Source organism: Heloderma suspectum, chromosome 4 (genome assembly GCF_057233095.1).
Source record: "Heloderma suspectum isolate Gila_16-S chromosome 4, 16-S_ref, whole genome shotgun sequence".
In the NCBI taxonomy this organism is placed as follows: domain Eukaryota; kingdom Metazoa; phylum Chordata; class Lepidosauria; order Squamata; family Helodermatidae; genus Heloderma; species Heloderma suspectum.
In genome coordinates this window covers 207,006,895-207,032,261 of record NC_139461.1, presented here as the reverse complement: position 1 = coordinate 207,032,261, position 25,367 = coordinate 207,006,895, and the positions used below count along the sequence as shown (strand labels likewise).

The window sequence follows — 25,367 nt, the reverse complement described above, 5'->3', positions numbered from 1 at the left end:
TTATTTTCATTCCACTTTAGGCTTCTAGTTAGATGTAGAATGTTTTCCTTCCACCCACTTCCCAACACTTGTGTGAAATGAAAATATTCCAGTCAATTTCCTTCAATGCCTGCATAATTTAGGGAAAGACAATTCAGTCAGATTTAAAACACTTTTAGGTCACATTTATTTAAATGGTAGAATTAACCATGTTCTTAAACGTCTTCAGATGAAACCATTGGGACTTAGCAGTGCTCAGTTTTGGCTAGATTGTGTTTCTTGTTCTGATTGTGGTTCAGAGCATGGCATGTGCACAGGACTCCTATTGTCATCTGTGTGAAATAGAGTTTAATGAGCTTACAAACTCTTCCCCTTGAGACAGCCAGCAAATACACTCCATTGCACATGTAGGGCTCCATCACTGAACAATAACAATTACCTGCAAGTATGTAATATGATTTCTGTCTATAATCTGTTCTTAAGGAAAGACCCCATTTCAATATCAGCTGATATCGTTTCGTGTGGCTGTACACTAAACGATATCAGCTGTAAACATCTATTATCGTTCTCATCATCATCTAATCGTGATCTGGAAGTTTGGTTCCCTAAAATGACACTGGCAGAGAAAGCCACATGGGCAACACTTCTTTTAAATTTGCTCAACATTATAACATGGATATATTTTTTTAAATGTGTTCCCTAACAAATGAAAGACTCAGCCTTAAAGTGCATAGTTTGAGTTAGTGTACTGATTCTAGTTCATTAGATGTAGCGTGCAAGTAAATGACTTCACACCACACCACATTTTCAAATGGCAGTGCTTCTGTCCCCCATGTTGTGTCACTTATTCATCTTTCACAGGACACAGCTGCACTGAAGTCAAAGCAGTACACGGGTTGTTTACTTGCATTACGCTCCTGACCTTTCTATCTGTAGGTGAGCGAGCAGGCTATTTAAAATTCATAGACTCTTAATTTGAGACCTCCTTTTTGTTGTCTTAAAATGTATGATGACTAAAAAGACCATTTATTTGAGGGAAGGAAGGGACAGGAAATGGAGATGTTCTTCAGCAATCAAGTGCCTTCTGACAAATGATGTTTTTAATTCCCTTTGTCAACATGAGTGATGCATGGCTGAAAAACAAAAATAAATTACCTTTCTGATCAGATCCCATCCTGTGAGCATTACATGTATTCCCTTGCTTGTCAGGTCTCAAAAAAAGAAGAAAAAAAGAAGTGCAGGAATATCAGATGAGCTCCCTTTCAAGTGAAAACAAGGCTGCCCCTCTTCTTTCAAACCATAATGAATAAAGGAAAGTCTTTCACTACAGCCCACAGCCTTGGACAGTTGGGTGGGGAAATCACCCATGTTATCTGATTAATCTCATCATCCTGGATTGCTTTGGTCTCTTAAGCCTCAGGTCTGCATGGGCTGAAAGCCTAGACCAATTTGAGAAAATGGTTTCCCTGCTACATTACTTCATTACAGTGCCCCCTGCTGAGAATCATTTTGCAGAATCTTACCAAATATGCCTTCTGACAGCACCCCAAAACTGTTTGTGTAAAAGTGTCCTACGATACAGCATTAAAATTGTATGTCTTAACATGGGTTTTAAATGCTTTTTCTCCAGCTTTCTGATCCAGAGAAGGCACTGTGTTATTGATAATGAAGCCACCCATTAGGGGTGGGGGTCTTCCAGGCTTAGGAATGGAAGCTTTTCTGCTTTAAAATCATTCATGTCAATACAGTAGCTGCCCCTTCTGCAGAGTGAGGTATCCACCATTTTTGAAGAGCTGTTCTGTGTGAAAGGTGTCATATAGTCAACTGCAACCTGCATTTCTGTATTTCTTTTTCACTCGGCTCTTTGGATACTTGGTGCTCTGTCTATGCCCCAAAAGTGATTGTATTGATTGTCACGTATCAGATACCAGTTTGGACGACTGCATTCCCTGAATGAATGTGCGTCAAAGCTGTCATTGTAAATGACTAATCTCAAATATCAGGTCCTTCTTTTCCTTTGGCACATCATTGGCTTTCAGTACCAGAATCTGAAAGATACTTGACAAACCTCTACTGTACATGATTATCAGAGCCAGACACTGTCTCTTAGACATTCCTTTATTTAGAGCTGGCTTCAGCTCACATCAAAGTGGACTCACAGACATAGGCATTCTTTCTGCACACTCATCTCAAAGAGTAAATTTGTAGTCAGATGGGTGTTTGAGAAGTTCTTCCTATTTAAGAACAGTTTTTAACACTGGCTACATTTTGTGAATTCACTTTAGTCACAAAGGAAAGAAATGGAAGAACCGAGAGTTGACTGAATTATCACATTTACCTGAATAATACTGAATCGCAGTTAGCATTTATGCAGCACTTTAGTGTTTAATGCTCTTCACATGCATTATCTTTTCTTTTATTAGTACTGTTAATTACCCTTTTGGTTGAACGATAACATTTGATTTGAATTTGTTGTTACCCTCAACAACAACTCTGCAAGGTAGGTCAGAGCTGAGATTGAGAGTGGCTTATCTAAGGCTACTACTTTATAATTTGTAGCTCATAGCAACTACATCTCATCATTTCTCACCAGAATGCAATGTTATCCCATAGGTCAAACTCTTAGGCTGCTATGCTATGAACACAGTGGGACTTACAGTAGACAGGATTGTGTTGTTAATGGCACAGAATTATTAATACATGCCAAAATGGGAAAATTATGTACAATGATATTTTTGCTAGTGAAGAATGATTAGATGGTGGGGAGGCAATCCTCTTATTTAACAGAGATTCTTTCAATTTGGAGTAATATTTAGCCCAGATTTAAAAGGAATTTTACTATAGGAAAACCATTCTTTTACTTCAGAATCTTTTAAAAATATTAGTTCAATGATAGTCCATTTGATTCTTTAACAGAAAAAAAAACCTGCATTGAACTAAAAGTACACAAAATAAGCCAGATGTCACTGGTATTTTAATCCACGCTTTTGATGTGTTCTGTTGCAGTTGGGCTAAATTTTGAGATTAAATCTGATATGTAATCAAGCAGATTTTTTTAAAAATCGCAACAGTTTTCTACTACTCTATTTCAAGTAGGTAAATAGGAGGTAACCTAATACTTAAAGGAGGGATGAATAAATAAACTTGTAGACTGCAAATCATGACATTAATAATCTTCTCTTGGCAGCAATTGGGTTGACAAAGTTTTATCCTTAAGAATTTGACACATGAGAGTTGCCTGCACTTTAATAGAGCTTCTTTCATATAGCATTTTGATAATACTGATTTGAGCTTTGACTTGGATGGCCCAAAGGTAGATTGCTAGCCATATATTTTCTATCCTGCCTAATGCTCCATTCTGGTGTAGTGAATTGCATTTTCTGTCCATGCCAGAGCTTTCAAATGACCACACACATGCTGATGAAAGACATCTGCGTTGATTGAAAATAAGTGGTGAGACACACATGTAAAGGTTGTATGAATCACTATTGAGTCTAATAAAAATCTCTTTGAAAAGAGAACTTTAGGTTGTAGGTTAGGTTCTGTGAGAACAGAGAGAACATATTAGCCCCAGAGCAAATCTAATTCCTGCTGTCCCCACAGCCCCCCTCAACGTAGCTGAAAAATTTGAGGCTGTCACCTGAAATTGCAGAATTAACACTTAAAGGGGCTATTCCCCCCCCCCCCTTATCAAGATGTACCCTTCTTTCTCCCTGGCAGTCCTACTGGACTTGATTTAAGTCCCATTGTACTTATTATACAAAATGGACATACAATGAGCTTACAACAATGCCATTATTTATACAAGCAATAACATAATTGTACGGGAGACCATTCTCTCACATCACAGCATAGCTAATTATATTATGATACTGGTCACTGTAGCCACTAAATCAGATGTAAAGTGGATGTAGGGTTCCTGTAGTAGGGACTACAGAGCCATTTATCTCAGCCCTTTCCTGAAGAGACCTTTATTAAGCTATGATGACTGCTGAATAGGAAGTGTAACCAAGATTATTTTTATTCAAATATAATTTAAATATTCATCAAAGAGGATTTATGCTTGAAACTGACAGAGACTATTAACATCAAAAAATATAATTAACTGCACTGGGTATCATGAAGCAGAGTTAGCCAAATAGCTGAGGGGTCTAATTGCTCTAGAGTTTGCTAAGCAATAGTTTATATATTATACGGTTGCTGTGGAATTAATAGTAATGTGGTTTCCTATGTGAGGCAATTAAAGCTTTCTGTTAAGGTTCATTGCTCTATAGGAAATCTGTTGAATATCACGTAGTAAACAGGACTGACACTTTAAAAAATGACAGGAGGATGAGAACCTATATGGGAGTACAGATTAAAATGACGGAAGCATAGTTAGACCTTTAAGGGTACAATCCTATGGCTGCTAGTCAGCAGTTCCCTGAGAACTGACCTCCACCTCCTCCCACGCTGCTTCGTAGGCAGCGTGGAATGGCCCCGCACTTGGAAGAGGAGCGTGGAGAGGCAAAAATGGGGTGTTCTCGGGAGCGTGTCAGGGTGGGGAAGTCAGAAATGCTGGTACGACACATCCTACTTGTTGTCTGGCTGCCATTTCCCACGCTCCGAGATCCCACAGGTAGATAGCCGAAATTGGCTGTCTAGCTGTAAATGCAGGGTGGCTGAAGCGCAGAGGGGATGATCCGCTCCACGCTTCTGCCCTATATTGGATAGGCGGTCGCTTCTGAGTTCGGGGGCGGCTGCCTATGCCGATAGGATTTGCACCCTAAGTCAGTGAAGGGAACTTTTAGGTTAGACATTAGGCAATAAGCAAAAAGGTTTAAATAATTACAAAAAGGTTGAATACAAATGGTTCCTAAGAAAGTGATTATTACAAACTAATTGAATTGAATACGAAGCCATAATTGTTAGAATGTGACTTTGCTGTACAGTCTCAAACTGTGTTCATAAAGGTTACCACCGTGACCCAAAAATTATCTTTTGGTTACAATAAAAGTATTATCCTGACCTTTTGGTCTCTGTTAGGCCTTTGTAGTAGGATATGAAAAAGTGACTTCGTTTTAAAATTTAGCTTCATAGATTTTTTTTTCTTCATTTTTGCAACCCATCCACTCTTGAATTAGTCAGATGTTCTAATGGCATTTTTCATTACTGAAACTGCTGAAATGCGAGAACTTAAGGGTCAAGGATAAGAACAATAGCATGTTATGGTGCATCTGTTCTTCCTCCATTAATGAAGTCACAGCTAATTACCTGATAAATTGGCCATCATTACTCAAAAAGGCCTAAATAATTCCAGACTTATATAATACCCATATCAATATAAAACAGAACATTCATTATAGGCACAAACTGGAGGACGGTCCTTAATTTTTCTGCATGTGAACCCCAAGTTTGAAAATGGGTGTATCTGTATTTGGGTAATTCTATTTGAATATAATGGGAAAGGGAACTAAAATAGACCCAGCCAGACTTCCAGTTGTATATAAAGACTTTGCCTGTGTTATACATTATTTAACATGCTTACCCTGTTTATATCAGTGACATAAGAGTATGTGCTAGTTTCTCAGAACAGTACTGTCTTTGCTGCTTCATAGCACACCGTCTTGTACTGCCAGGCCTGCACATGGTGTTAGCAGATATTTAAAGCATTTCTGCCTAACATTTTATAGGTCATGATGAACTGAGCCTATAAAGCAAGTTGCTGCTATGAAGTTAATGCAGTCTAAGATTGTAACATAGACTGAATGCTTTACTCCGTGTAATATTTTTATCTTGCTACCGAAACATCAGTTGGGCATTTAAAAAAATACAAACCCCCACCTATAAGCCCCCAATGTCATTTTTTTTGGTAACATGATAATGCTACCGATCTATCGTCTGAACATTACAGACCGTTATGAAGTGTAATAAATAATCCTATTGCAGTGGGAACCTTATCTCATTAGATGCCTTATACTGCAATCCTATACATATCTACTCAGTCCTGTTGACTTCAATGGCATTTTCTTCCAAGTAAGTGTGTATATGATTGCAGCCTTATTCTTCTTATTGCTAATGGGGGAGATGGGGGGAAGTGATCTAAGATATATTTTATCTAACTGAGATGTATACACTGTAAGCATAAAAACATCCATATTACTTTTATTAGTGGCAGGTGGTGCAAGTCTTATCTTTAACCTTGCTCTTCAGCACTTGCAGTATTGCTTTCTTGCTGTGATTTCTGGGTAAAGAGGGTAATGATGTTGAACATGTCTTTAATCTAGGTATTTTACAAGTTTTGCAAAGCTATTGTTTCAGCATAAATCAAACTGCTGTCCTCAAACCTAGGGCTTATGTTAGGAACTGTTTATATAAATGCAACTGTGAAGCAGGCTGGGTTCATTTTTCTCTTATTCAAAAAAACCTATCGCTTAAATGCACGTGTGATGTTAACTTTCAGGTGGTGAACTCAGTGCAACAAATACGCTTCCAGATCTGTAGGTGATTTCTCATTTCAAATATATCAGCCTTCCAAGTCCATTATTCCACTGCCAGAATCACAGATAGGTTGAAAAACTGCCTCTTACTCTATATACTTAGCATTCTTAGATAATTTCTTTGCCTTTGTGACTGAGATACAACGTAACGATCCCTCAGTGTAGTCCTACTTTTTAAAGAGCACTTTGGGTAATATGCTGGAAGACTAAATGCATATGAGTTAGCATTCAGTTATCATGAATGCCATCAGCAATGCCTTGTTGCTTTCTTATCTGCCACTTCCTGCTGTCAACCCAGCGCTTATTTTCAATAGGAAAGGATTTGCATCCAATGTAATGCAGCATTATGTCTATCAAACGTGGGGTTTTTAATTGTGCAAACACATGAAGCTCTTGCAATGGTAGGCAATTTGATAAAAGGATTAGATTATGAATATTTCCAACTTGATTAAAGGTTAGCTGGGAGCTGATAAGAGGTGGTCCAGCAGATCCCCTCATTTGCTACTTAACTTGCTTGTCTGAGAAGAGGGGGGGACCAAAGGACCTATTCATACACATAGAATCATAGGGTTGCCAAAGATTGATTGATTTTGAGCACAAATTGGCTGTTCATTGTGGATTGAGTATGCAAATTCTAGCAGAACACATTCAGAGAAGCAACCTACGCTGCCCCTTCCTCCAAGATGAAGCTCCCTTGAGTTGCAAGAGTGAAAAGACACATTTTCAGAGGAAGTGTTATACCTGGAAGCATTACAAACTTTCCAGATGGTAATTATACTCAGACACCACTGTGGCTGATGAATAACAGTTCTTTTGTGGCATCCAACTTCTCTCAAGGAAAAAAAAAAAAACCCACACAGTACTACACAAACTTCAGAGATACATTTTAATAGAAAATGACACCACTGGTACTGAGTTGATTAAAGACCCTTCCAAGGGGATATCACTTCTGTCGCATGTTTTAAATCACATGGGGGTATGGGGTGGGGAAGAGGTATAGGTAGGGAAATCAGTAGATCAAATCAAAAGGCTTTCATTTAGTTATTAGTCGCCAGTTTGACATTTATACTTTTAAAGCCATGAATGGAAAGTTACTTAAACGGTGTGGGTGGGAGGGCAGGGGGATATTCATGCTGGTCTCAGATTGCAACCTAATCAGTACAAGAAAAAAGGGAAAGAATGAAACGAGAGAAATTCAGATCATTAAGGGAATGGCTTCAAATTAGTCATCTTATGGTCTCAGCTGCTTTAAAAGTTATGTTTCACTGTATATTGGAATGTGCTACAATGCTTCATAAATATAATGCAGATTATCCACATTGGCAAATGGACTCTAAAATGGGATCACCCTCCTGTCTGAAACTTCACAAAAAAAGAAATATATGAAATATATTTGATCATAAGAATGAACTCCTCCTGCACACACAGGTTTGTGTGCTGATTCTCCTTGCCCCACATAATTACTGACCGTAATACTCCGAGAGAGCAATTAATGGGCTGGAAGAGCCAATTAGGAAAACCCAGAGCCATGAGGGTAAAAAATAAGGAATACATAATTATAAGCATCAGATGTTTATGGTGACCGATCTAAATTTGAGCGTACTTAGGAGGAACACGGTCTGAGAATTGAAGTGCTTGGCGAGTGCTGCTATCCTCATATCGTTCGACTAATTAAATATTTAAAAGCCCCCTCCCCTTCTCCCCCCCACAACTGAAAGAAAAATAACCAGCCACAACAGGGCTGGTAACTTTTGAAGATAATTAACAGGTTGGGGTAGGGAGAACTCAGAATGCCTCCAAGGTTCTGCAAGGTCATGTCTTATTATGCTGTATTTTCTATATGGCCTGGTAACAAGTTTCTTGCTAATTTAAATCTTAACTAGGACATCCCATAGCGATTTCCCATTTCCCTTGTCAAATGGGAAGTGATTGTTTCTGTATGTGAAAACTGCAGTGGGTGAACATTTTCATAAGTAATTGGTCCTAATTGACACTGGCCCCAATATATATAGATGCATTGTAATTATCCAAGGAGAAGTTTTGAAACTCTAGGCATCCTATAAATGTTTAAATAAATAAGTATGTACACATTTATTCACTATATGTATATGTGATAACATTATCCCTGCATTATGTTGAGACATGATGACCCTTTGAAATTAAGGGGGTCTCAGTGGTCTCTCTCCGTAAATAAATACGCCTTATTTTCCTCCTAAAATGAAGCCAGTTTTATGTTGAATGTGCATTTCTGCAAACAAGAAAGTTGAGCTGGATTAATAAGACTTCGAGCAAGTCAGGCCTAATTTGCATTAAACTGACCCAAAGGTCTTGTAAAATCGCTCAGAATTATCAAGGCTTCTAACGTATCAGACTTTATCAACAAATTACTGGCGTTGTTTTAAAAATTGCTTATTTCACTAATTAAAGGAGCTTTTAAAGGCAGTTTTAACTTGTATTTAAAATCTATGCAAATTACTTTTTCCATAAATTACTTTTATGGAAAAGAAAATCTGCATACTGTTGGTATTGTAAATCCTGGCTCAATTTATTAATCGGAGAATGACATTAAAACAAGAAGGGGCAAGAGAACCATTCTGACACTGTAAATTTTGTAAGCCCTTTATGGGCAATTAAATGCTAAGATGTGGATAAAAAAAGAATTACAGTCATACAAGTATTTCCCATCAAATCTGCTGTTCCTACCCTTTACATCAATTGTGACCATATTATATGGAAGTAAGGCCTATTCATTTCCTCTACATAGTGGCTGGGATCCAAGGAGTTACTTAGGTACTAGCCAAGAGTGTCCAGTAGAATTCCCCCCCCCCCCCGGAACAGCAGGCCATCTTCTGGCATATTGCACAATACTTCAAAACCTTCCTGAATTTTAAAAGGGGCCTGTCTAGTAGGAAGGGGGAATGTTATTTGAGAAACACAAGTCTTTTCAGGTTCTCAGAAGGAGTTATGCAACTTTCTGGACCATAACTATTATTTTTTGGATGAGAAAAATACTAGTTATGTGTTTATTACTGTGTATGGGGTTCATGTTGGAAAATCTCTTGTTCCACGCTTTGCGTACATTTTGGGTGTAATGTTAACACAGGATTTTTCTTTGCCAAAATTTCCTAGCATAATTCTTCTGGCACAAATTTGAGTATTTGGCCTTTGTTTATATGCACACTCTAAGGAGCTGCTTAATTTCGAAAATGCAGAGTGCTGTGCCTAATATTTCTTCAAGCCACGTTCTTTGAACTGGAAGCTCTTCCCCCACCTAATCCCAGATGCATGAGATTCCTCCCTGAAAAAACTCTCCTGACAGTTAGTGAAAAATCAGGCACAGGCAACATGCAAAAGGAGAATTCTGATTGCATAAGATGCCTCTTGAGATGCCCCTCTTCTATCACAGCTTTCTGTGTCATATCCCAGGCCTTTTCTGAGGTCCCCAACCTTCAACCAGAGGCTTTTAGGGAGGCACAGGAAACTGCAGTGACAAATCAAGACTAGAAAGGCCTACTGTGCAAACAGAATGCTGCTTGCACAACTATGGATTCAACCCGTGTTTAAAAGGAATGTTTCCACCTGGGCTGTGAGTATTGTCGAATGCCCTTAACCTAACATATTTGCTTGGATTTCTTTCAGTGGAATTTACTTGGAAAAACAAAAACAACTTGTTTCCAAGCACATGTATTTAGTTTGTGGTGCAAGTCTTGATCAGGCAGAAAGTCTTCAACAACATTTGAAGGATACCTTCTCTTGCATGAGCCTTCCTGGTCTTTAAGGTCTGCTTTAGAGGATCTTTTCCAGGTGATTCTTCAAATATTGTATGGGTGGAGACCAAAGAGAGGGCCTTTTCACTGGTGGCATGGTTGACTGGAGAATGCCAAGAATTGGAGGACTTTTTTCCGTGTAAATATGCATAGGATCATGCCCTTACTAACTTTTCTGCAGTGAACAACCCGAGCAATTACAACAGTTTATTTTCTAACATTAGCAGGCCAGTACAGAGTTGGTCTCAGAATGTGGTGTGCCGAGTGTAGCTTAGCATTAGACTGTAAATTGAGAAGAATAGAAATCTAATGCTTTTGGTTTTATGGTGAAAGTGTATTGGAGAGCCAAGCAAATTATCTACTGGAAATGGTCAGCAGAAGGTTGTAGCTTTGCATTTTTAGATCTAACTAGTTTTCCTTTTTTAGATCAGGGTGGAATCTCCAACTCCATTCCTGCTTCAACAGTTGTACCTTGGAACTGGCTTGGACCCAAAGGTCCTTTGCCTGAGTGGACAAGCAGTTCAGCGCATGCAAAATGGCCTCTTATTTCTCTTGATTCCCCCCTTCTGCTGCAGCCCCCCATATGTCACATCCCATACCTTTCCTGATGGTCTTCTGACCTTAAGAGCAGCTGTTTGTGGGGGCACATGCGGATGTAATGAGCAGAAACAGGCAACAAAGTCTTGTTGTGAGGGCAGGGTTCTGCTAATGCTTATTGGATCCAAGCTGCCATCACTGCACACACATCATTCAAGTGTCATTTGATAATGCTGTGCTGTCTTGCTTGATGGATTGTATCATTAGATTCTGTTTTCAGAAATTGCATACAGTTGTTGCATGTGGATATGCAATTAAATTATTTGCTTTTAAATTATTTTGTATCCTTCGACTGATTTTACAGAACTAACCAATAAAAGCACCAAAAGATGAGTGTTTTTTTAATTATTTGTATTGCATTTTAAAATATCTGCCACAAGCATTACTTATTACATTAATTATGACAAATGGGATTGTTACTATGGAACACCTCCTTTGCTATATAATTACACTGCATTTCATTTCCCAATGTTATGTTTATTTAGTAATTAATAAAGTTCAAGAAATCATTAGTTATTAGACATTTAAAGAAATCTGCATTTCTCTTGTTGGTTTATGCCCTGCTATTAGGTTTAGGCCCTGCTATCATCACCATGTTGGTTTAGGCCCTGCCATCATCACCATGATCCCTCATGGTGCTTTAGGTTACTACTAGTGGTTCTGGAGCGAGTGTTTTAGGGCCAAAACAGACATTACTTTAAATCTGTTTCTAGGGGCTATGTGGTCTCTCCCCCCCCCCCATTTTTACTCCAGAATAGGTGCAGGGAGTCTGATCTAGATTGGGACCTTGACATGGGAAGTAGGTGTTCTTTTAAGATCTGGATTGTGGGCCCTGCACCTACTCTTGAGTAAAAATAAAAGGATGCAGCTGGTAGATGAAGATTTAAAGTAATGTTCGTTTTGGCCCTGAGTGAGTTCTCCTTATAACATGTGAATTATAAGTCCTATTATTGGTTTGGATCCTGAGATAAGCTCTTTGGGAGATGTAGGTGGCTATGGGGGGAGACGTGGACAGGAAGCTTTCCTTCCAGGAACCTGCATAAGTTAGCTTATCGTAGGACCCGGCCGTTATATAATTCTTAGTCACCAGTTCCTAGTGGTGTTAATACTAGTGAATGTTACATTGGAACCCTTGGAGGCCTGTTGTAACAGATTTGTAAGACAATTCGAGGATAAAATTGCCCATCTTCATAACAATCCTAATGCTGCTATTAAAACAGAACCTTGTGAAGTATCCAGTGTTCCATCTTGTACAGTTTTCTGGCTTCAGTTCCAGCTGTTGTGGCCTGACGATATGGACAAGATGCTTCTGTCAGTTTGACCACATGCCCTCTTAACCCTTGCCCATCATGGCTGATTTGAACTAGCTGAGGGGAGTTGGCTGGATGGGTCCAGGGAGTTGTAAACACATATTTGCATGAGGGAGTGGTGCCTCCTGCTCTTAAAGAGGCAGTGGTGCCCATTTCTGGAAAAGCCTTCACTGGATCCAGAGATTTATAACTATTGCCCAGTCACTAATACCCCCTTTTGGGGCAACGTGCTTGAGAAGGTAGTGGTGAACCAGCTGTAGACATTCTTGGAGGATACTGTTTATCTAGACTGGTTCCAGCCTGGATTCTGGCCTAGATACAGAACAGAATAGGCTTTGATCATCCTGATGGATTACCTATATCAGGAGAGAGACAGAAGGAATGCAGACAGTGGCTTTTTGATACCATTGACCATGATATCCTTCTGGACTGGCTCTGTGGGTTGAGTGTTGGGGGCTCTGTTTTACAGCGGTTTCAATCCTATCTGCAGAGTAGGGTCCAGACAGTAGCATTGGGTAGCTGTACCTCGCCCTCCTGCCAATTATGCTGTGGTGTACCACAAGGTACCATTTTTTCTCCAGTCCTAACATATATATGAAGCTGTTGGCTGTGGTCATTAGAAGTTGGAGGGCAAGGTGTCACCAGTACACTGATGACACTTAGCTCTCTTTCTGATTTATATCAGAATCAGGAGAGACCGTGCGTAACCTGGGCCGGTGTTTAAATGCAGTGGTGGGCTGTATGAGGGCCAATAAGCTGAAGCTGAATCCTGATAAGATGGAGGCACTGTGGGTAAGTGGTTACCAAGTCTAGGAATTAGGGGGTTTACCTGTTCTGGATAGGGTTGCATTGCACTCCCCCTCAAAGAATGGGTAGGTAGTTTAGGGGTGCTCCTAGATTCAACCTAGATTCATTAAGAGAGCCAGGGCCTGCAGGAGAAGCCACCACCAGCACCGGGGAAGAGGCGTGCTTGCCGCCGCTGGGCCTGCTGCCGCCGCCGCTGCCACCACCACCAGGCCTTCCTTGTGGACTTCTGCCTGGCAGACCGCCAGTCCCTGCAGGACCAGGCCCCCAGGTACCGAGCCAGCTGTGCTGCTCCACCTGCCCCTCCCTGGAGGGGCTACATAAGCTGGCTGGCTGAGGTGGCCTGGGAGAGCCAGGGCCTGCAGGAGAAGCCACCACCACCACCACCGGGGAAGAGGCGTGCTTGCCGCCGCTGGGCCTGCTGCTGCCGCCGCTGCCACCACCACCAGGCCTTCCTTGTGGACTTCTGCCTGGCAAACTGCCAGTCCCTGCAGGACCAGGCCCCCAGGTACCGAGCCAGCTGTGCTGCTCCACCTGCCCCTCCCTGGAGGGGCTACATAAGCTGGCTGGCTGAGGTGGCCTGGGAGAGCCAGGGCCTGCAGGAGAAGCCACCACCACCGCGGAAGAGGCGTGCTTGCCGCCGCTGGGCCTGCTGCTGCCGTCGCCGCTACCACCGCCACCAGGCCTTCCCTGTGGACTCCTGCCTGGCATTTTTAAGGGGATTTTAATTGTTTTGTTTGTTTGTTTTATTTTGTTGGGGGGGATTTTGTTGTGTTTTTAGGGGTGGGTAGCCTGCCTGATAGGCGGGAGCGAGGGGGCATGTGTCCACCTGATGGAGACAGTGGGGGGAGTGTTGGGGGCCAGAACATACCGAGGCTGGGCGGCAGGCGCTGGCGGAGCGCTAGGGGCAGGCCATGCCAGGTAAGGGGAACAAGGGAGAGATGTGTAGTATCTGTCCCCTGCTCCGGGCCTGTCCAGAGCCAAAGGATGGCTGGGGGAGGCGTGACCCCATCTTCTGGCCTTCGTTTGCTGCTCTGCAATGCCAGGTCTGTTACCCAGAAAACCTCCCTCATCCATGACATGATCCTGGATGAGGGTGCAGACCTGGCATGTATTACGGAGACCTGGCTGGCCGAGGCTGCTGCTCCAACCCTTGCAGCCATGTGTCCAGCTGGATTTTTGTATGCACAGCAGCCGAGGGCTGGGGATCGGGGAGGGGGAGTGGCTGTTATCTACCGAGAGTCCTTGGTCTTCACCAGACCCCCTCTCCGGGAGACCAAGGTTGTTGAGTGCATGTACTGGAGGTTGGGCCCGAAGGGCAGTCTGGGGATTCTGCTCGTGTACCGTCCACCCCGCTGCATGACTGACTCCCTGGCCGAGGTGCTTGAGGTGGTCTCTGATGTGCGTGTACAGTCCCCCAACTTACTGGTGTTGGGGGACTTCAACGTACATTCGGAGGCCATCCTCACAGGAGCACCTCGGGACTTCATGGAGACCATGGCCTCCTGGGAGCTGCACCATATTCTAACTGGGCCCACCCATGTAGCCGGTCATGCACTAGACCTTGTGTTTGTTTCTGGAGAAGCGGGGAGTGATCTGGAAGTCGGGGGTATATCCACCACCCCCTTGTCATGGTCAGATCACTATCTGGTGATGTTGGACTTCTCGGTTCCACAACCCCTCCGCAGGGGTGGAGGACCCATTAAAATGGTCCGCCCCAGGCGTCTTATGGATCCAAATGGATTCCTGAACGCGCTTGGGGATTCTCTGGGGCATGCCAACGGCCACTCGGTCGAGACCCTGGTGGGTGGCTGGAATGCCGCAATCACTGGGGCATTAGATCGGGTGGCTCCGAAACGCCCTCTCCCCCTGAACAGGGCTCGGACTGCACCATGGTTCAATCCGCGGTTACGAGCTCTGAAACAGGAGGTGAGACGGCTAGAGCGCCGGTGGCGGAAGTCTCGCTCCAAAGACGATCAGACACGGGCTAGAGCTATATCTTCAGCCTATCACGTGGCGGTGAAGGCAGCAAAAAAGGAATATTATGCTGCCTCCATCGCGTCTGCAGAGTGCTGCCCCAGGAGGCTGTTCCAAGTGGTCCGGAGCCTGGTCGGTCCTGTGGCTCCGGAACCACTGGAGCATTCTAAGGCCTCCTGTGAGGCTTTGGCAAGGCACTTTGCAGATAAAATTGATCAGATTAGGTGTGTTACTCTGCACACTGTGGATACAGTTAGTGAGCAAGAGGCGGCCTGTGGCAAACCGGTTTTGTGGGATCGGTTCCAGCTTCTTCCTCCTGATGAAGTGGACAAGGTGCTTTCATCTGTAAGGCCAACCACCTGCTTACTTGATCCTTGCCCATCTTGGCTCATTATGAGCTGCAGAGAGAGACTGGGTGAGGGGATCAAGGCGGTGGTGAACGCCTCCCTTGAGGAGGGAGTGATGCCATCAGCCCTCAAGGAGGCAGTGATAAGACCGCTCTTAAAGAAGCCCTCCTTGGATCCTCAAGTTCTGAACAACTTTCGCCCAGTCTCAAATCTGCCATTTTTGGGCAAGGTGATTGAGCGGGTGGTGGCGGTGCAGTTGAAGGCACACTTGGAAGAAACTGATTATCTAGACCCATTTCAGTCGGGCTTCAGGCCTGGGCATGGGACAGAAACGGCCTTGGTCGCCTTGGTGGATGATATGAGGAGGGCTCTGGATAGGGGTGAATGCTCCTTCCTTGTTCTCCTAGACCTCTCAGCGGCTTTTGATACCGTTGACCACGGTATCCTCCTGGACCGCCTGGAGGGGTTGGGCATTGGAAACACTGTATTGCGGTGGTTCCAGTCCTTCCTCTCTGGCAGGTACCAGAGGGTAGCACTGGGAGAGGAGGTTTCGGACCCGTGGCCACTTACTTGTGGGGTGCCACAGGGTTCCATCCTCTCCCCGATGCTATTTAACATCTATGTGAAGCCACTGGGGGCTATCATCAGGAGGTTTGGGGTGCAGTGTCATCAATATGCGGATGACACTCAGCTCTACCTCTCATTCAAATCTTCACCAAGGTTGGCCGTAGAATCCCTGTCCAAATGTCTGGAGACGGTGAGTGGCTGGATGGGGAGGAATAAGCTGAAGCTCAACCCTGACAAGACCGAGGTACTTTTGGTGGGAGACAAGAGGAGGCTGGGGGATGTTGACCTGGTGTTGAATGGGGTACAGCTACCCTTGAAAGACCAGGTCCGCAGCCTGGGGGTCATTTTGGACTCCCAGCTGTCCATGGAGGCTCAGGTGTCAGCTGTGAGCCGGACAGCGCTGTATCAACTCCATCTGATACGGCGGCTGCGCCCCTACCTTCCCGACCATCTGCTCCCATCGGTAGTACATGCCCTGGTCTCCTCTCGTTTAGACTACTGTAATGCGCTCTACGTGGGGTTACCCTTGAAGACGGTTCGGAAACTGCAGCTGGTACAGAACGCGGCGGCTCGCCTGATTAAAGGCAGCCGCCGGCGAGATCACATCACTCCAGTGCTGAGGGAGTTGCACTGGTTACCAGTTGTTTTCCGGGCCAAATTCAAGGTGTTGGTTTTGACCTTTAAAACCCTATATGGTTCTGGCCCAGCCTATCTTAAGGAGCGCCTCCAGCAACACCAGACAGGCCGCTTAACAAGATCAGCCTCGGATGGCCTTCTCTCTGTCCCATCAGCCAGGACAGCTAGACTGGTGGGGACGAGGGAGAGGGCCTTCTCTGTGGTGGTCCCCACTCTGTGGAACTCCCTCCCTAGGGAACTCCGTCATGCCCCCTCTTTAATGAGCTTCCGTCGTGCATTAAAAACGTGGTTGTTCAGGCAGGCATTTGGGGTGGGTTAGGGTATTTAAAAAAAAAAAAATTTTTTTTGGTAAAATTTTATTGTTTTAAATTGTTTATGGTGGGTTGTACATCGCCCAGAGTGGCTGGGTGACCAGTCAGATGGGCGATTAATAAATTTAATAAATAAATAAATAAATAAATAAATAAATAAATTAAAAGCTCAAGTAACTTCTGTGGCCTGGAGTGCCTTTTACCAGCTTTGGCTGGTATGTCAACTGAGTCTGTTCTTTGACAGGGATAGCTTAGCCACTGTGATCCATGCATTAGTAACCTTGAAACTGGATTACTGTAATGCTGTCTATGTGGGGCTGCCTTGAGGCTGGTTCAGAAGATGCAGTTAGTGCAGAATGCTGCAGGAAGGCTGTTGAATGGATGGATTGCCTTGCTATGCATATGCAAGAGCAGCACTACCTGCCAATTTGTTACTGAGCCAGGTTCAAGGTATTATTATTGTCATATAAACTCCTAAGCAGTTTAGGACCAGGTTACCTGAAAGATCGTCTCCCCTTATATAGATCCTTTCGACCACTGCGATCTTCAGGGGAGGCCTTGCTGTCTCTTCCAAACCCTGCAGAGTCCCATCTGGCAGCAACACAGCAATAGGCTTTCTCTATGGTGACGCCCTCCCTTGGGAATGATCTCCCCTCTGTGATACATCAGGCACTGATGATCATGTGCTTTTGACAATTACTAAAAACTTATTTGTTTACCCTGGCTTTTACCCACCCGTTAACCTAATGAAATGCTGTTAGGCTTTTAATGATGTATTGTCTTGTAATATGGTGTGAACTGCTTTGGGATTTTTAAAATGGGAAGCAGTATATAAATGTTCTAAATTAAATAGGATTGCCACCTTTTTCTAGAAGGGCATCTGTACCTTTAACTATACAATGATAAGTCAGAAACTCAATGGTTCTGGCATTTTGCACCCATTTTCTGAAGACAGAAAGAGGCAGAGAAATATTTACCTGCTGAATGTCTGGGTGCCATGCAAATAATAGCAGTTATGGAACCCTTTCCATAAAAAAGAGGGCAGTCTAGTTAATCAATAGCTTAATAATCCACAAAACATTGTCTGTGGCTGTATGCAAAGGTGCATTGCCTTTGGGCTACTTCTTGCCCTAGCAAAAGGTAGAACTTACACCACTAGATGCATGCATGCGTCTTCCGAAAATGGTGATTGCTGTGTGTTGCAAACTACAGTACCAAACCAATTTAAATATAATATCTTCCTTTCATGAAAACAGGGGAATTGTACTTCTTTTCTGAATCAGTGTCAGATCGACATCTTCACAAAACGACAATTCCCACACTCCCTTGGATGAAGTCACAACAGCTAAGCCAATTTAAAAGCAGTATAATAAACAGGATAGATTGGATTAGGATCCTATTGTCTGTTGTAAGAGGAGTTCCCTCTGTATCTACCTTGCCCATCTCCTCACACTTCTGTTTGCCTACACCATGTGATCTGCAAAAACATACCAATATGCAGTTTTCCCTTATTCAGTGCTACTTCTAACGACTTCCAGCGTGCTGGTCCTGTCATTATATTCCAAGCTTTTCATTTTAATGCTGGAGTATTTGTTAAAGACGGTAGATTTTGCATTTTTAATCTTTCCTAGAACAGTGGTGAATAATGGCCCCTGGCAGGAGATAATGAAATTTTCTTAATTTATATTTTCAAGCAGAAGCCTCAATTGAAAATGGCATCCTATGGCCTGGAGACATAGCTCTAGTGCAAGTTTCAGGGGAGCGGTAATAATAATGCAGTGCCAGTGGTGATGGGGAATGATAGGACAGTGAAGAAGTAATTTAAGGAAGAAAAGGGAATGTACCAAAGCTTTATTGTAGCATATCTAATGATCTGCTGAAGATTCCCAATGGCTTTTGGAGCATGACAGGAGAAACTAATGTTATCTTGCCAAAACAGAAGCCTCTGCTTAATCAGCAGAGCAAGACCATTGATTAAAACACCTCACACAAATAGATTACACATGGAAGCTCATCTCCATACTTTTCACTTGGCAAAGTGTAATAATGAGCATAAGATAATCAAAAGAAGAGCAAAAGCAATTTGTTGGGAATTGTACAAGTTGAGATTGCAGCGGGGACACAAACAAATTAGAATGGGAACAAGAACTGCTTTTAAAGCCAAGTGCATGAGGACGAACTTACACAGTACACAGGGATAAATAGGAAGTGGGCAAATGTAATAGTAGTTGAAAGATGCAAAATCGCCTCTGCTATTTTTTTCTTTTTTCTTGGATCTTCTTCAACTGATGTGTGAAGAACCCAGCCTGCGTTTGCACAATCATTCAAATGAGGTGAGCCAAGTTCAGCATCTTGTTGGAGCTGTTAATTACCTGGCCATGTTTGATTTCAGATTTCCCTCAGTGCCATCTCTGCACCAGCTTAATTGAACCTTTTCATATGTATAAGTATGTGTGCGAGGGAACACTTTTGTAAGAAAAAAAATACTTAAAAACTTAATATAAATAACATAAAACAAATCTGCATCGGCATTAACTATATCTTTTTTTAAAAGGCGGTGAGTACATTATAGAACCCTGACCATTATCTACACATTTGGAGCTTTTCTTGCATTCTAAAGGACCTGCATTTCCTCCACAATGCTGGCAGTGGGGGGAGATGTTTGTGTCCACATATACCCCATTTGTAGAGAACTGGGATTCCTAACGGATATATTTACAGCATAGTTTTTACACATCACCTGTCTCTACTTTTGCAGTAATTGGAAATTTATATTCCTCTGTCCATCCACCACCTAAAAGAACTTTATATGTATACCTCAGAAGCACAGGAATTTGAGAGCAACAACTATAGCCTAACACTCTGCATACAAGCCTTCCAAAATAAAAGGTTGTTCATTGTTGACTGTGATATTGTGGAATAAGGGCTGGTACACAGAATAAAGGATAACTGGCTATCTCATCCAACACATGATTCAGGGTTTCCAGAAATATCTTTCCAGTGTCCTATTTAGGAAGAAAGAGAGAGAGAGAGAGAGAGAGAGAGAGAGAGAGAACGAGAAAGAAAGAACTTTACTACAGATTAATCGTATATGCTTGTTTACCATAACTGTTAGGAGGCCGCTATCTGCCTGGTAATGTTGGGATCACAGCAAACTATGTACTACATTTGTGTCATCCACAACAAAATACCATTAAGATTTCGGTAACATTTTTCTTTGTCAAAATAAAATAACATTCTTTGTCCTTTATCAGAAATATTTTTTTCATTCTTTAAAAACACAAAAAACACTAGATAATATAACTAGTCTAGCTGTTGCTGTGTGCTTGGTGAATAGAGCTATATCCTAATTACATAGAAAGTTTCTTGACCACATTTAAAGAAAAACAAATTAAAGTGGCAGAATTCTGGGAATTCTGGGTCTAATTGGCTCCTGCTGCTGACAGAATGGCTTCCATCAGCAGAACGGGGAAGGTTGGGAGACCTTGTGGAGCAGTTCTGAGGGGTGGGCGGGAGACTGGATTTCACCCTCAAAGTGAACCTAATAGGTTTAGGTTAGAAAAGAGAAACACCAAAGGACTATATTAATTTATACTAATTTTGAAAAAGATGGGACTCACAATTATTAGTCTATCAAAGCTTTGTAGTAGTTCCTTGTCATTGGATGAGTGGATCATATCAGGAAGTGCTGTGGGGTGAATAATGCTATGAATTCAAGCCGTATAGGGACCTAGCAAACAGTATTGTGTATAATGTTAGGATTATATTTTAACTTGTGTGCTGATGTACGTGTTTATTTTGTAGGTTGCCCTGGGTATGATTTATCATAGAAAAGCAAGATATAAATGTTGAACTAAATAAATAACAGTGCAGTTGTTTGCATGAAGACTCCGAAGTAAGTTCCACTGAGTTCAGTGAGACTTAACCCCCACATAGGAATGTATAGGATTTCACCTTCATAGCACAATCCTATACATGTCTCCTCAGAAGTAAGTCCTATTGAGTTTGATTAGGCTTACTCCCAGGTAAGTGGATATAGGATTAGAGCCTAAGGTTGCAAACCATATATAGGTTTAGACAGAAAAAAAGGCCTGCAACTGTCAGCATCCCTCCAGCCAGCCATGCTGGCTGAGGCATTCTAAGAATTGTAGGACCTTTTTCCATCTAAACATGCATAGGATTGCACCCAGTTGCCCATTGCCCATTATTAGTTATAGTATTTATCATAGGAATTTATATCCTGCCTTTCAGGGTACAGTGGCTGAAAATGATTTTTTACTCTTACAATTTTGAACATATGACCGGCAAATGTTCAAAATTGGGTACACAAATTCCCAGTTGAGCCAAACAGGTCTATGTGATCCAAATTGGGATACTTGGCAATGAACTCAAGGATTGGTTACAAATTCAGCACGTACTAGCAATCGGAACACACAGTGCCTATTAAACTAGTTTAGGATGTGAAACATTGTTTTATTATCTCTCCATAACCATTGACATTGAAGTATCATTTCAGAGTCATAAAGCTGAGGTTAATGCAGTTACAATACTATCAGCAATTTATCTGTAGGAAATGTTCTAAAAATATTGACAAACATAGAACAGTCCATATGTGGCTACTACCAATATTAGCTGTTTGCGAGCTCCTGCTGGTCAGGACAGTGTGCAGAACTGTCAGGACTGGTCAGAACGGTGTACAAAACTGTCAGGACTGTGCCCAGAAAAGCCAAGTTCTATTACCTACATCATTTATGCAAATCTGCAAATTTTCTGTTCCTAGTAAGTGCATAAAGGAGCAGGTCAGCCTCCTTGACTACTGGACATCTTGTTCAGCCATCTTTGTGATTGCTCAGATTTCATCAGCCGTTGCCCATACACTTTCAAGCATATTTTCAAAATCATAAGGGCTAGCAACTTGCTTAAAAAATAAAACTAAGATTCTCAGGCAGCTGAATTCTATATCCAGTACCATATCTTTTCTCCATTTGTGAGGAATTGCTGAATATAGATTGCCTGACCGCAGTGGTTACAACTGAACTGACAGGCCACCATCAGCATTATTGCAAGGGCAGCAAAAAGAAATAAGTGCTCCATTCAGCCTGACATCTACCATCGGTTTCCATGGCCTTACCTGCTGTGCAAGAGTCCCTGACCATTCCTGCTGTTCTTGACATTCTTCTGAATTCTAAAATCAGGGTTCCTTCCAAATGTATTTATTTGGTTTTTACCCTGCTTTTCCACCAGACAAAATGGTGTTCAAGACAGCTAAAAGACCAAGATTAAAAGAAACTTAGCTAAAGCAATAATTTAAAAAGCCTCCCGATATTTCATTTGCTAGGAGCACTCAAGTCGTACTGAAATTTTATAGTTAGGCTGGCTTTAATATTCATATAGCACTATAAATTTAAAACTCAGCTTGATCTTGCACCTGTTGGCAGAGGACAGATGTCAGAAACTCCCCGAAACAAGACAGATCTCTTCAACTTGTGCAAGGGTATTCAGTAGTGTGGGAAGTGCTGGTAATGCAGGAGTTGATGTACGGTTGGAGTCAAAGGCTAGACTATTATTTTAAGATCTGGCTTCCTTTCCTTCAGTTTACTGACAAACAGAACTCACCCAGGAAATCAGCCAAGCTTTCTTTGTTTTAGTCACCAAACTGTTTTTGACCTTTTACTCTCCTCCTTACTTTGCTTTAAGAGGAAAAGGCTGAAAGTAGCTTCATTTTACTTCGTTTTGTTTTTTCATTTTTGATGAGTGATGCTTTATCCATATTCAAAATCATAATTCATTTTAAAATACTGAGCTATCGAAAGTACAAATTCAATTATATTTGTCTGCAAACTGCCACACTTATACAAACCCAGTAGCTTCTGATTATCACAGTGATTTTATAGGAAATGGATTGTTGCCAACTATTCTAGCTGCAGGTGGATAGGACGAGCATTTTTTTTAACATAATCCAGCTGAATTTAAATATTTTATAATCCCATTGATTTTAATGGACTATAACCCTAGTCACATTGATTTAGGAATAAGTACTTAATGCTCCTATTAAAATCAATGAGACAATTTTATTTATATATTAGATTTATTAGGTGCCCATCTGGCTGGCTGCCTGGCCACTCTAGGCGGCGTACAATACTAATAACAAATTTACATAATCAACTGAATAAAACAACACTGCTCCAAAAAACCCTAACCCACCCCAAATGCCCTCCTGAACAGCCAGGTTTTTAAAGCCCAGCGGAAGCTCATCAAATAATATTTTAGCTCAATGGATCCCTTTTGTGCTATACTTTAATTTACAGCAACTCTCTTTAAGAAGTATTTTTCCTTTTAAACGCAATCCTATACTCACTTACCTGAAAGTAAGTCCCATTGAACTCAATGGGCCTTACTTCTAAGTAGACATGTATAGGATTTCACTGTTCGTAGTGGTTGATTTCTTGTACACAAATAGGGTAAAATGACATGAATTAAACCAACAAACAAGACAGAGAGGGTCCTTTCAGATACAGTGCCTTGCCTGTGAAATTACTCCCCAAGGAGATTATCTGACACTGAACTTGGTGTCTTTTCAGTGGCAAGTTGCCCAGATTTTTCAGCATGTTTTCTAAGATGATTTTGAAAGTTGCTGACAATTAAAAAACAAAAAACGGATTCTGCTGCTATCTTGTGTCTTATTCTTCTTCATCTACTGATTTCATTGTTTGGATGTTATTGATTGTTTTATTGTTTTAATTTATACTTAGTTTATATTAAATTATATTTAATTTATATTTTGTTTAGTTTGCATTATCATACAGTTTTAAGACTGTTGTTAACCACCCTAGGGGTAGCCAAACAGAAGGGCAGCAGATCAATATCAGAAATAAATAAAATAAACCTTTAGGCTCTATTAATGCTGCTTGTACTTTCTAAAATTACTATACTAATAAGAATAACAATAACAAAAGTTCATCTATTCACCAACTGTCTGTCAAATTATTACAAGATTGAACAAAAAATATAGTGAAATACTTCGACAATAAATAAAGACAACTTATGAGCTATGCCAACAGCTGGTGTCATGTTACCTGATCTCCTAATTGTGGTAGCTGCAAGCTTGTAAATTAATTCTGATTTTAAAGTTAATCTACTTATTTTCCCTCTTCTGTTACAGGTGCAACAACAGAACTCAGTGTATAGTAGTTACTGGGTCAGATGTGTTTCCTGATCCTTGTCCTGGAACTTACAAATACCTCGAAGTCCAATATGAATGTGTCCCTTACAGTAAGTACACACTTTTTGTTCTTGTTCACTTCCTCTAGTCTTCACAACCGATGCTGGAGCCATGCTAGATGCACAAAAAGAGCATACGTTTATGGCCTGAGAACCATTCTGCATGCTGAGCACTTACAAACTAGGGCCTCCAATTAGCTTCACAAAGTGTGGAAAGGAGCCATAGTGTGATGCTGGCCAAGTGTCTGTCTGTGTTCTTAAGTGTTTGGCTTTTAAGGCTACTGGGTTTTTTCCCCCTTCTTCTTCACAAAAACAAACTTGAATTAGCTATTCAAAAGACTAGATAGGAATTTGTACTTCTGCCCAATACCAGTTTCCTGACAAATTAGCCTGGCTTTCAGTTTTCTAAAGAAACCATTGACTTCAATTTTAATCTTCAGCTGTTTGAAAAGGCTACTTGCTGTGGCAACTTCGGTTCATGGATAGAAAGTACCATAGAAGTATCTAGGAGGGATTTCCCCAGCTTTAAAATATTACTATTTAGCAAGGTTGATTTTAATTATTTTGTTTCTCACTTTGAAGATCATGAACTTTGGTGTTCATCAGTACTTCCACAACATTACAGGTGCATTCTTTTTAATCAGCAGAATTCCATTATTTGAAAATATTTTTGTTCAGTAATACTCTGTGCAGGGCATAAGTATCATCTATAGGTGTCTATCTCCTTGACATATCTGCCCCACAGCCACAACCAGCACATGGATGAGTCTCCATTCAGCAACCGAGCATAAGAGCTGTGGCAGACCAGATGCAGCCCACAAGCCTTGCATTGCCTGCCTTGAATCTAAAGAGCCGATTCATCCCATTTCTAAAAAGCCTTTGTTTTCTCCTTCATAATGCTGCTGTTCAAAATAAATTCAAGCTTAGCCTCAAGTTCTTCCATTAGAGGAAGGCCATTGCTTAACAGTAAACTTCAGCAATGCATTGATTGTGCATCCATTTATTATAAATGTGGCATTGATGTTTTTTAATATACAGAAGCCGTTCAAGCTTAAAAAAGAAACCCAGCAGCATGGAATGTGTGTGCTGTTTGGTGTGGGGAATGCACACATTCCATGAGATGTAATAGTTAAGGATTAGTGGTATTCATGCAGATAAAAAAGAAGTAATATCCAGACTACTTTTTTTAATTACCTTCCCTTTTAAAACATAAAAAGGCAATTTCCATGTAAGAATACCCAACATTGAATCACTTGTATTGACTTTACTGAGCATCAGTTAAAGGCCTAACACAGAACACTTTTTCTTTCCATTCTTGCTGTGTATTTCTGTCTCATTGTGAAAGAGATGCTTGTTGTGCTTTTACTTTTCT

General features: G+C 41.6%; 1 protein-coding gene across 4 annotated transcripts in view; it reads left to right on the top strand.

Moving 5' to 3' along the window:
* ADGRL2 (adhesion G protein-coupled receptor L2) overlaps window positions 1–25,367 on the top strand; it is a 250,269-nt gene that overhangs the window by 140,538 nt on the left and 84,364 nt on the right. For all 4 annotated transcript variants that reach the window (XM_084852117.1, XM_084852116.1, XM_084852115.1 and 1 more), the window contains exon 4: window positions 23,937–24,046. In XM_084852117.1, coding sequence (XP_084708243.1) covers window positions 23,937–24,046 — 110 coding nt within the window. The remainder of the gene's footprint in view (window positions 1–23,936; window positions 24,047–25,367) is intronic.